General features: G+C 36.3%; 1 protein-coding gene across 5 annotated transcripts in view; it reads left to right on the forward strand.

Annotated features, from left to right (window-relative positions):
* The first annotated feature begins 2,749 nt into the window (after nt 1–2,749).
* The window catches only part of RBM27 (RNA binding motif protein 27), a 42,790-nt gene continuing 32,722 nt past the window's right edge, over nt 2,750–12,817 (forward strand). For 2 of the 5 annotated variants that reach the window (XM_087955402.1, XM_087955404.1), the window contains exons 1-4: nt 2,775–3,051; nt 5,020–5,267; nt 8,460–8,578; nt 10,729–10,856. In XM_087955402.1, coding sequence (XP_087811528.1) covers nt 10,854–10,856 — 3 coding nt within the window. In that variant the 5' untranslated portion in view covers nt 2,775–3,051; nt 5,020–5,267; nt 8,460–8,578; nt 10,729–10,853. Of the gene's footprint in view, nt 3,052–5,019; nt 5,268–8,459; nt 8,579–9,981; nt 10,123–10,728; nt 10,857–12,817 lie in introns of all 5 variants that reach the window. The other 3 variants (XM_087955403.1, XM_087955401.1, XM_026687990.2) reach the window with 3 other exon arrangements.

Below are 12,817 nucleotides of genomic sequence, written 5' to 3' on the forward strand. Positions count from 1 at the left end.
CCACAATGCATTTAAAATAAAGATGGAGCCGGCTCCTTCGCAAAGACTTTTGGGATGTTGAGTTTGCGCAGAGCTAACACAGCGCACGGTACCCACCGGCTGAACTACAATTCGCTACAAACCAAGCGTTACTTAACAGTGCTTGTCGCGTGGGATCCCCCTCCCACAAACCGCGAGGTCCTGGAATTACTACGTTTCCCATAATGCACCGAGAGGAGGAAACCTATCTATGCTCACCAATAGGAGTATCCAAATCTTAAATTTTAGTCTTTCTCATACCGTGTTAATGTATTTGATGTCATAAGCGAAGCGGGAGGAATAAAGGTGAAATAACTTGTATACTTTTTCAGAAGCTGTTGCAAATGTAATCAATGTTGATTGTTTGCATTCTTTTAATTGTTTTTAAATACTTTTCTTCCTACTGAAAAAAAATGCCTTCCAGCCGTATTGTAAATATAACTAATTATAATTTGGATATTCAAGTTGGTTGGATTATATGAGCACTATCATTTAGGACTGCCAAAGGAATGCATTTTGCAGGAGCAAAAACAAGTTGCATGCACTTTAGTCCTATGTGAGGATCACTGACATTTGTTTCTGAAAGTTTGCTGAGTATAAAAAGTTGTGATATATCCAAGAAACTTTTCAGTGCCATTTGATGTTCAATTTGATGTCATCATATTGCAATGTTTCTCAAAGTGAAAAAGAATTCCAAGAGATTAGTTCTTTTATTTAAAATAATTTTCCTCTAAACCTTGCACATACTCTGAGGAAGTAGAAGATGGCTTTTTTTACATTTATACTTATATGCGGTTAAAAATTCGAAATTAGGAAATCCCATTGAAATCAGTATTTTTTGCTATACTGAACATATACAATATGCACAGGGATTCAAAGCACTAACAAAATTAGACTTATCTTGTGCAGTAATAATGCAGCAATAGCATTCAAAATATGACAGGAAGTACCTTTTTAGTTTCTAAACCCAGACCATCTATCATTGATAAGCATTTCGGAAACTAAAATAGTTCAGAGGTTCATTTGTCATTCATCACAAGTATCAACACTGAAAGTCCCTTTTGTGAAAAATCCCTTCCAAAGATGCCTTAGGTAAGCGATAGCTCTGTCTTTAATTTATTGTTTACTGTAATTACATTCTTTAGCTACTGTATTCATAAATTCACTATCTTGCAATAAACTGTAATGACGAATATAAACCTTAGAGTAGACATATCCAAGCCTATAGAAAGCAAATATCAAATTTTAAATAATATTAAGATACAAGAGATGACTGGAAATTTTAATATATGTTCCAAGAGTGTTCTGTTTACAGAAGAGATGATAGATATATTCATTTAAAATTCCTTGATCCATAGCAGAAATTTAAAACACAAGGAAACTAATAAATGTCAGAAATAAAGAATTTTTTGAGGTTTTGTTCTTTAACTTCATGAAACAATAAACATTCTTACTGAAAATATGCTTTAATATTTTGCATATAACTTGCTAAATGAGCTCCTAAAAATTAAATTTAGGTGTTATATTACTATTTTTGCTGCATCACTTTATTTTCCAACTCTAATTTCAAAATGGTTGCCGTTCAATCTAGTCAAGATCAAGTGACTATTTCTGTCCATTTGGCTCGCTTGATAAATTAATGAAAATAAAATTATTCTGCCTTATTTTGCTTAGAACATTTTGTTAAATAACATTACTAAAAACCTGCACTGTGTAGTAAAAATTAGTATGGCTTATCATATAAACTGTATCCATAAATATTAGAAATAGCATAAATAGGAAGGGTCAAATGCAGTGTTTTTGTATACAATTTCCAGTTGCTGATGTTAACTTCATTATAGCCATTAACTAAAAGAATTTACAGATATTGTATTTCTCGGCATTTTATCCCTAGAACTCAGTAGATTGGGCTAAGTAAGAGTGACTGGCCTAATTCAATGGGTATCCATGGCTTAAAGAGGATTTAAACTTGCTTCCCCCATCCTGTTTCAAAACTTTAAACCATTATACCACACTGGCTTTTCTGTCCATGTTTAGGTAAATACTGTACATGATGAGTTGTGTAAAGAAGAATATAACTTTATTACGGTCTTAGACCAGCAATAGATATCACTATTTGCAATTTATAAAAAAAGTACTGACACATTATAATACATTAATAGTGAATAAAAACATCCCTGTTTAAAATGTACCCCCTCAGCAATTTAGTTTGGCTCTGTATTATACACATATACATGAAGAGAATAGTTCGCGAAACCGTTACAACATTTTCTCTGATGCGAACGTCAATCACCATGCATTTTCTGAAAACAGTGGGGAAAAATTCGCCCTTGGGGAATTAACACGACGCCGTGCCTAGAACGCAGATCACTTCCGACTCGATCTATGCCCGATTAACGTGCGTTGTACGTAGGAATGTATTCGGCAAAAGCTCGGAAACACACTTTTTACGCTGCGTGGTTTCACGTATTCCAACCACCCGCGCTTTAGCAGCGCCTCTTCTAAATTACGAGCTCTCTTCACAAAGATTTCAACGCTTGTTGGCTCGACCTAGCCTGCTGAGGCCTCCCACCGGTGTCACCCTCTCCACCTCACCTCCCTTGCTACTGTACTCCCAGCACCTTTCGGATTGGTTCCCTTCGCTCGGGGGCGCTGTCGCGCGATTGGCCGGCTTTCCCCGAGGCTCCGTCGTCCGATTGGCTCCTCCGCGAAACCGGGTGCCCGCCCCTTCTCCGATACCCAGCACGTTGCGTTGCGCCTTCTCGGTTTAGCTAGTTCCTGGTCTGACTTAGGCCCAGGCTCGGCGAAGCGGGGGAGGGGCGAGAGTTAGTGGTGCTGCTGTTGCTGCTGGCGAGTGACTACTTGGCGAAAGAGGGAAGAAGGGACCGGAGTCAACGCGGGGGGGGGAGGGGAGGCGGAATGTTACCCGAAGTGTAACTGCAGCACCGCCGCCGCCACCACGACCCTCCTCGCCATGATCATAGAGAACGTGGACGCGCTCAAGTCCTGGCTGGCCAAGTTATTGGAGCCGATGTGAGTGCGGGAGAGCCGCCAAGGGACTGGTGGGCGGCCGGGAGCCCGGGCGGGGGAGCGCAGGGTGAGGGGACTCTTGGGACCTTTAGGCGGAGATTATGGGGCTTAACCCGGGAAAGAAGGGTGGGCTGGCTTGGGATGGGGCCCGCAAGGGATGCGTGGATCTTGACCCAAGGGAAGAAGGACGCGGGGTCCTGCCAGTGGCATGGAGGGTCCCTCCGCCTAGATTCCGAGCAAGGTATTGTAGTAACAGGTACAAAATAAACTGGGAACCGGGAGGGTGTGTGTGAGAGCGAGACATGTGAGGATGAAGGGGGTGATGAAGCGCCTGAGTCCTGCTCGCCTACTTAGTTCCCAAAACGTCCCGATCGTGGTTTGAGAGTATTGCGGAGAATGAAGGTTTGTCAGAGGGTTTGCCTCCTGTTCAGAGGCGCTGCGTGGAAGTAAAAAAACCAACAACCGTTTATTTAGGGCAGTGGATCATATACTATAATAATTCGGAGAAGAAATGAAACCATTGCTCATCCTTCGCTCGGACCCGTTCTCTAAATTTGGGTTTGAGTTGAGTACTAAAAAAAAAAGAAGAAGGGGGGCGACTTTTAGAAGAAAGAGCACCTCGCTAGAATAATGAAATTTGTTTTTTAACCAAGTTAGATGTTATTGGTAAACTAATATAATACTAAGAGGCTTTTCTGGATTTTTTATGCAAGCACATTGTCTATAACTTTGAGAGTTTCTGACCCACTTAACTTTTGAATCCTGAAACATTTTGTTTTACTTCCTCCAACACAAAATTCGTACCTTATAGCAGTTATATCTTTCAGGACATTCATGAGGAATTTTTAGAATACAACTTTGTATTTTCTGTTTACTGTGTCAGTTGTTTTGACAGAGGAAAATATTTTATTGAATAGCTGTGTTGTACTATAATTGCATATATATTTATAAGTACAAATCGTTACTTATAAACCACTTAGTTTTTTCAAAGTGACACTTAAAAAAATTGAAGTGTACATTTTACAATAAAGAATACTATGCTGCACACATCACATTTAAAATGATGAGTACAAGTTCCAGAGATACTTACATTATCTCAATACCTATTTTTTTGTAATTATTAACTTTTCTCTTTGGCCTTGAATACTTAACTATGTTATCCCAAACTTTACAGCCTGTTTTAAGTACTGGTAGTTTTGATGTCTCATGAATTAAGTGCTTAAACTGGAATGCTGATTTGGTTTCCTAAGATAAAAATAAAATGAGGTAGAATAACATTGAATTATTCTGTTGCATAAGCAGTTGGCATTTCTAACTAACCTGGGGAGCCTCAGTTTGAATTTTTATATCATTTAAAATCATAGGATTATGAATGTGTGTCCAAATTTCTAAGCACATTTGAAAGGCTATTTTAGTATTCATAATTTAGTATTGTTTGTTTACAGCTGAATGCAAAAGTTTAGTTATCCATGGCTATTTACTTTTCAATGAATCCTTAAGTGAAGAGAATACAACCTGCATATGGTTAACAGTTAAGCACAGCTCCTTGCTCTAAATCTCAGGGCATGTTTGCTATTTGTAAGCAGTTGTTTATAGATTTGAAAAAAAACTGTGGAAAATAAAAATGTCTGGATACTCTTTTAGTCAGCATTTTGTAACATTTATTTCAGCAGAAATATCAACTTCCAAATAAATATTTCCTCTGATCACCCAGAAGTTTTTCTGTTGTTGCTTTTGGATTTTTTTTTGTGACTATTCACTGCAGATATCTTCTAGATTAGCAATCTTTGGGTCTGTTAGCATGAAAGGCATGCTTGAGTTTTCTCTCCACAGATTTTCAGTAATTTTCAACTCTGGGAACTGTACAGACTGTTTCAAATCCTTTATTTCTCTCTCCTATAAGAGCTTCATGATTGATTTGGAAGTATCTTTCATATTGTTGTTCTGCTGAACTATCCAACTTCTTTTCAGCTTCATTTTCTTCACTGGCTGTGGGACATTAGCATGAAGATCAAGACAAATCTCTGCCAAAACTGCCTGGAACTGGACATATCTACAAAACACAATTCACAGATTGCTGCAAATTACCTGCTGAAAAGTTTAGCTAACACTGGAGAAGTTGTCCACAGTACAACATACATTATACAAGAATGTACTGCAAGGGATAGATACAAATAGAAACTTTTTCTCCAACTTCATCACAAAAGTCATCATCTAAGGTACGCAAAAAAAACCCTTGAACAGGTCTAAAATATTTTGGAACAAAGGGGTTTGGACTGGTGAAATAAAAATTCACAATGTGGTCACAACCGTATACACAGCATACATTTGGAGAAAAAGAGTAAAGCATTTGAAGAAAAAAATACCTTAGCTGCCATTAACACAAGATGGCTCTATTATGTTTTGGGATTATGTGGCAGTCAGTGATAAAAGAAACATTTATACAAGTAAAAGGAGGAATGAATTCAACTTAATATCAGAATATAGAAGCTGATGTCCCACAGTCAGTGAAGAAACTGAAGCCAAAACGGGTTGGCTATTTCAACAAGACAATGATCTGAAACATACAAAAATAATGCTCTAGAATAACCTGAACAGTCCACAGTTACATATTAAAAATCTGGGGGGATCTCAAACATGCAAGGAACCCTAAGAATATTGCCTATAAGAGTTCAATAGAGAAGAGTTGGTGAAAAAATATCTAAAAGCAAGAATAGAGTCTTACCTGACTATTTGGAAGTTGCTATTTCTGTCAAAGGAAGTATTTACAGAATACTAAACAAAAGAGTGTTCAAATTTCTCATCATTTATTTTCTATTCAGGGAATTATTGAAATATGCACTTTAATTAAGATTTCCTAAAAAATTCTGTTCAATTGTGCACTTAATATACATTACCAAGCAACTGAAGTCCTATGTTTTATTATTCAACAATAGACATCTAGATGAAGATTTTCACACTCAGATATATGGAGTTTTATGTGCTTAGTTGTGACTACAAAGGTTTCTTCTGTAACATGGCTACATTTAATCTTGCAGGACGTTATGTAGATCAAATAGATCTCAGTTGGCTGAGTTCATTTAGTTTTTAGTTTATTGTCATTGCACCTCGTACAACAAAATCAAACACTATCTTCAGTGCACATCATGACCATGACTACGAAAATAAACATAAACACACATCCTTCACCCTTCAACCAGAAACCCCCAACACCACACCAACACTGCACTATACAGCAGAATTCAAAAGAGCTACTGCCCTGGGATAGAAGCTGTTTTTCAGCCTATGTAACATATCCAAAGAACTCTAGAGCCATAACATATATCAAGGGGAAACATCTACAAAGAGATACACATCATGAAAAATCTTGACAAATCATAGTGGTTCTTCACTGTCTTGCTTCATTCCCTCATGCAATAAACAAGCATAGTTTATAACCCACAATATCTGAATTCATATGTGAACTATAAACTAACCATATCACAGCTTAGTATAATGTATAAATATGACCAATATATAATGCAATATGTGCATTACTTTCAAGACAAGCCATTTTCAATAATCAACTTGAGGTTGTACTATTCAGTTAACGTTGAGAAGAATTGAGTTTACATTATTTCATTAATTAGTTTCAGCAGCATAAAAAGCATAAACAAAACATTGTGTATGTAAACAAGGATCTATCAACACACAATGTACATATTTTAAATCTTCATTTCAAAGCCAACATTATACATGAATATACCAAAAAAAATGTATAAAAAGATTCATATATTTCATATCTTGTAAATTTACGGTTGCTTTAAGCCAAAATATTACTGTACCTAGGGATTTTGAAGTTTGCAATGGCTCTACTTCCTGAATACTGGCCCTAAAATCTATTGCATGCAACTCTACCTGTGACTACATTTGCTTCTGATACTTTACCTGTGACTAACTTGCTTCTTGCATGCCATTGAAGTGGTATTCAGCATTCTTTTGCAGCCAAATATGCACAATAGGGCTTTTATGTCAAATATTTTATTCTAAGTATTTGTGTGCAAGAGATCTTGTCTTTTTCTCCTTATCGCTTTCTTTAGTTTTTCCCACTATAATTTATAACATTTGTAACTAATATATGATTAATACTTCCAATGTCATAACTTATATGTTAGTATTTTAAAAATCAGATCACTGGATTGTTGGATATACTCCCAACCTATATTTCGGTTATAATAAAAATAGATTTCCAAAATAGATTATTCTTGGGAGCATATTTTTATTATAACCTAAAGATTTCTATATTAATAAAGTTGTGTTTATGAGTTACTTTAAAAGAATTTCAGGACATGAAATATTTTCAATTGCCTGATGGAAATGATGATTATTAGAACATTTTAAGAGTGATATTTTTGTAAGGAATAACTAAGATACTCAATCTGGGCAAATGATTCAGATTATTTTACTGTTTATAGAGTTTGTATCTGTTTCCTCCTGAGCCCTGGATATAATATCTATAATAATAAAGTTAATGGTGGTGCATGGCTTCAACACCATAATAGTTCAATTAATATCCAATTACTCTTGAAACCAATGTAGTACTGCACTCAGGAAGTATTAGTTTGGATGGGATGACAACTTCACACAGAACAATCTGACATGACAAGCAGAAAAACTATGTAAAGGAGAGGAAAGAAAATGACAGGAAGTCCCCAGATGACTGACTGAAGTGGGGAGGAACAGAGACAGGAAAAGAATCTGAACAAAAACTTGAGGAAAGAAAAAATGCACCTCTGAAAAAAATAATCAGAGATCATCTGAGAAAATACTAATGAGACCAACCAAGGATCAGGCAGGCAAAAAAGTAAAAGCATTTTTTCCCAGCAAAATAGTATCTTCTAAAACTGGAACCATGAGGAAATAACAGTAAAATAATATGCATAAAAATGCTAAGGTTGTAGTAATGGAGGAGACTTCATATGGAGCCGATAATATGGAAAAAGTACAGACTAATTCATTTAACATTTTTAAAGGCATTTTTATGGACATAAACCTTCAGTCATGTTGTGGCTTTTGCTATGATCTGGTAACACTAAATATTTCTATAGTGTGAAGAAGTGTGGTATATGAGCTGAATCTTATGTTCTAGTCTGAAATGTTAGTTTATTTTTAATATTAGTATTTTATTGTTAATAACATTGAATTTGGCATTAGTACGGAGCATTGATTCCTAGGTGAAATGTTTTGCTTAGCTCTTCTAAGTTTGTACATTAAATTTTCTATTTGTATACCAGTCACCCATCTAGAAGTTGTACCAGACTTGTCTGTGTGAATAAGATAATGCATTTTCAGAGAAGCTTATTGCAACATATCATCTTGTGTTAGACTTCTCACACTAAAAGTTATATGCTAATAAAAGTATTTTTCCTCAGATGTGATGCTGATCCATCAGCCTTGGCTAACTATGTTGTTGCACTGGTCAAAAAAGACAAGCCAGAAAAAGAACTGAAGGCTTTCTGTGCTGATCAGCTAGATGTATTTCTGCAAAAAGGTACAGTTATGTATATTAATTACATATTATGAATATACATATACTTGTATATGTGTATGGATTTTTTCATTATAACTGAGTTATAAATAATAGACATAATGACTTACATATTTTATAATAACTTTTAAATATTACTACATTGTTGCTTTTCTTTTAAAATATAATTTTAAAATATATAATTTACCCAAAGACCTTCACTTATTGTGCAGATTTAAAACATACTAAGGGCAAATATATAAATTCCTGCCCCAGAACATCCGGTCCTCATGAGAAACCTATTTACAGATCAGGAACCTACAGACTGGCTCTTTGAGCGAGACAAAGCTGTATATTCTCTCCTTATTTATTCAGCTAAATGATGGATATACTTAAGGGAGTAGGATTGGAAGATTACTGTGCTTTGAAATTTGAGGAAGAAACATCAGTAACCCGCACTGTGCTGATGACGCTACTCTGATATCTAAAAATGCAAAGGATCTGCAAGCTCTAGTAATAAAGTTAAGGAGCACAGTGAAAAATGGGACTAAAATTAATTATAAAGAAGACAAAACTAATGACAACAGATGCAACAACCAGCATTAAAATTGATTATGGAGATATCAAGGTAGTAGATATATTCTGTTTTTTAGGATCAACCATCACATGTAAAGGAGCAAGTAAAGGAAAGTGTCCTTTTAACACTTTCAAACTTTGTTGTTGGAAAACAAACAAATGGAACATCAAACAAATTAACCCAGAGTTCTCATTCAAGGCAGAAATGACCAATAACAAATTATCCTGTTTGAGGGTACATTAGGTAAAACCTAGCTCTCTGGAGAAGTTCTAAAGGTGAGAAAGATGAAAAGCAAGAGAAGAGGACAACCAGCAGTAAGATGGATGCAATCAGTCACAGTGTGATGGGCCCTCAGTTGGAAGACCTGAAGGGCAAAATTAAAAACAGATCATCACGAAGAAAATATATGTGATTGCTAACAGTCGACACCACCTAATGACAGATAATTAATATAAATGTCTTCATTCCACAAAATGTTGGTGCTAAACATAGGGAAATATAAATATAACACGTACTCAGGCTTTGCTAGTCTTAAAAGGCTAATCAGAATTATTATTACTTAGAAAGGAGACTACTAGGAACCCCCCCAAAATAAAAATAACTCAAAAGATGGCAATGGCAAAAACATTTCAATGTCATTTTGGCAGATTAGAACATTAAACAATGTGCTGTAATTTCACTCAAAAATATTGGTTTTGTTCAGATGCAGCAATCTTTTGCTTCTTATAAGAATAGTTCCTCATCAGGCCAAGGCCCATCTTAACTCCAGCATGCAGTAGGCCTAGTTGTCTAAGTTTGGAGAACCTGCTAGGACATAATATGTCAGTGTGCATCTACTTCCTATCTGCAGCTCTAACATGGATGAGCAAGGTAGAAAGAAGCAAGCCACTGCATCTCCACTTCCCAACTTTGGTCCAAACTGAAAACAACCTTACCCAATGCTATACAGGAAGGCCAGTATGATTGTTAAGACTTATTTCCTCCAAAAAAGGTAATCATCCAGAATAATTTGGGAATTTATAATGAAACTATATGATGTTACATATGCTTTTACTTAAAATAAAATTGGCGGCATTTGATTTTATCCAAGCTTGCCCAAACGCAGGGAAACCTTTGTCAGCATCCTAAAAGCCACAGCTAAAGTCGATAATGGAAAAAAAAACTAAAATTTCACAATGGCAGCCATGATTTTTTTTTCTCAATAGGCTATAAAGTTAGTGCCTTGAATAAATTATACTGGTTTAAAAATTAAATTTATACCATTTTCAGCAGACAGAATGATCTCCCAGTGGATTCTTAATATTGTTTTAAGAATATGACCCTGACATCTGAACAACCATTTTAGGCATAATTGAGGGCAGGGCAAGCATGCAGTATTTAATGTTTCAAATTCAAATAACAGGTCTCAGTTACATCACAATTTATGTTTGAAACAGTGTGGTACGGTAGTGATGCTTCTGTTACTGGAAAACCAAGTTTAAGGCTCTTTCATTTACCGGGGTTGAATTGATTGGGGGCGGGGGGAGGCAAGTTTAATGCAAAACTAGAAAGTTAGATTCATTAAAAAGTGATTAATTTTCTTGCTTGTCTTTCACAGAAACATCGGGTTTTGTTGACAAATTATTTGAAAGCCTATATACTAAGGATTACCTAGTTCCTAATGAACCAGTAAAACCAGATCTGAAGACTAATCAAGGAAAAGAAGAAATCAAAGAGGAGGCAATGGTAAGTTTTTCAATATAATTTCCTTCATACTTAGAGGAGTCCTGTGCAAATCTATTCAGAATTAACCCCAATAATGTTCATTGAACATACTCTAAGGTGGTTGTGCGTAAGTCAAAGCAAATCACCGAGAAAGGCCCAGTAAAATGTAATGGGATTCAATCCCAGGTAAGTAAAAAAAAGTATTGCCTTATTCTAGTTTTACTTGATACCCCTTTCCCCTAAAATAAGACCCAACCAGAAAATAATCCCTGGCATGATTTTTCAGGATGCTTGTAATATAAGCCCTACCCCAAAAATAAGCCCCAGTTAAGCTTGTCAGCCAGATGGACGTATTTATATATTTCCCCCAAAATAAGACAGAACTGGAAAATAAGTCCTAATGCATCTTTTGGAGCAAAAATTAATATAAGAGCCAGTCTTAATGTCGGGGAAACACGGAATATAGTTTTTCATTTAGTTTTGAAGGAAACCTGAATTATTACTGTGTTTCCCCGAAAATGTGACCTAAGTCCTAGCTTGATTTTTTACACATGTACCCAATATAAGCCCTAACACCCCCCCCCAAAATAAGCCCTAATTAAGACCTCATTCACTCAAGGGCGCGCAGGTAAAAGTTAAGCTAGGCTGGGGATGGGGGTGGACCTACCCTACTACTTACCTTCAGATAGTTGCAGCCAGGCCTCTGTAGCCGATAATAGCTCCAGATTGATCCGGAGCTGTTATCAGCTACAAAGGCCTTCAGGAAAACCTTGCTGCCTACAGAAGAAATGGGCCGAGGTGTGCAAGGCCTGGCTACAACTATCCGAAGCCAAAGAAGTTCCTGAAGGCCTCTGACAGCGAAAAGAAGGCCGGGGGCGACACACGAAGTGAGGTGAGTCAGTCACATTCCTCTCCCCCCGCCCCCCCGAAAATAAGACCTGGTGCCTTTTTTTGGTGGCAAAAAAATTATAAGACAGTGTAATTTTCGGGGAAACACAGTATATATCAGGGGTCCCAAAACCCCAGGCCATGACCTACCTTCGGGTCTTGAGCTGTTGGGAACCAGGCTATGGAAGTGGTGGGCATGGGCGCATAAGCCCTAGTATGCTACTCCTTACCTATAGCTTAATTATAAGAAAGTTACACTACAATTGGAAGACCTATGCTTCTATTCATATATACCTGGTTTTAAATTATATAGTTTACAATTAACAGGGATTTTGTTACTTCTAATGCTAATACTATTATTACCTATAAATATAATTCTAGGTGAATGAAACTAATTTTGATAATGCTGAAAAGAATTGCACGTGAAATAAGTTTCAAAAATTTCTGCTGGAAGCTGCCGAATTGTATTCCGCACTGTATTGCCCTTTCTGATGTTAGAACATGGATAGGTAGCCTTCTGCACAAATTATGTAAGGGAGACAAACAACAAGAACTTATGGAACACCAATCTGAATTGGGAAGACTTGTTTTTTATATATATAATAAAGGATGCTAGAATTGTGATACTTATTCTGTACTTAGCTAAGCATGTACTATGTTTCCTGAAAGCAGTAGCACTTAAATTTATATACCACTTCAAAGGCTGAATCAACCATTCAGGATTGAATTCATAAGAAAGTTTGTTGATTATTATTTTTTGCTGAACTGTTTTTTGAATTGTTTTCTAATTCCTTTGGGGGAAAATTCAGGAAATCTCTGTAGTAAAAGGGAACATGTTTGAAGAATTCTATAAGGAGCTACTATGATGATGTATTGACGCACTTAATATCTTATTTTTTATAATGGAATGTTTCTTTCACTGAAGATATTCAACCATTTGCTTTCATTTTAACTTGGCTCTTTGAGTCCAGATATTTATCAGGGATGCATAAAAGGTTTCTTGCAAGGACTATCCTATGCATGAAACAGACAATATTGGCTGATTGATATTGGATGAAAACGTATGTCTGAGCATTGATGGAGCTTAAATACCT

This window comes from Notechis scutatus, chromosome 2 (assembly GCF_049901735.1).
Source record: "Notechis scutatus isolate UNSWTSFEM ecotype Mainland chromosome 2, rNotScu1.2, whole genome shotgun sequence".
Taxonomy (NCBI): Eukaryota; Metazoa; Chordata; class Lepidosauria; order Squamata; family Elapidae; genus Notechis; species Notechis scutatus.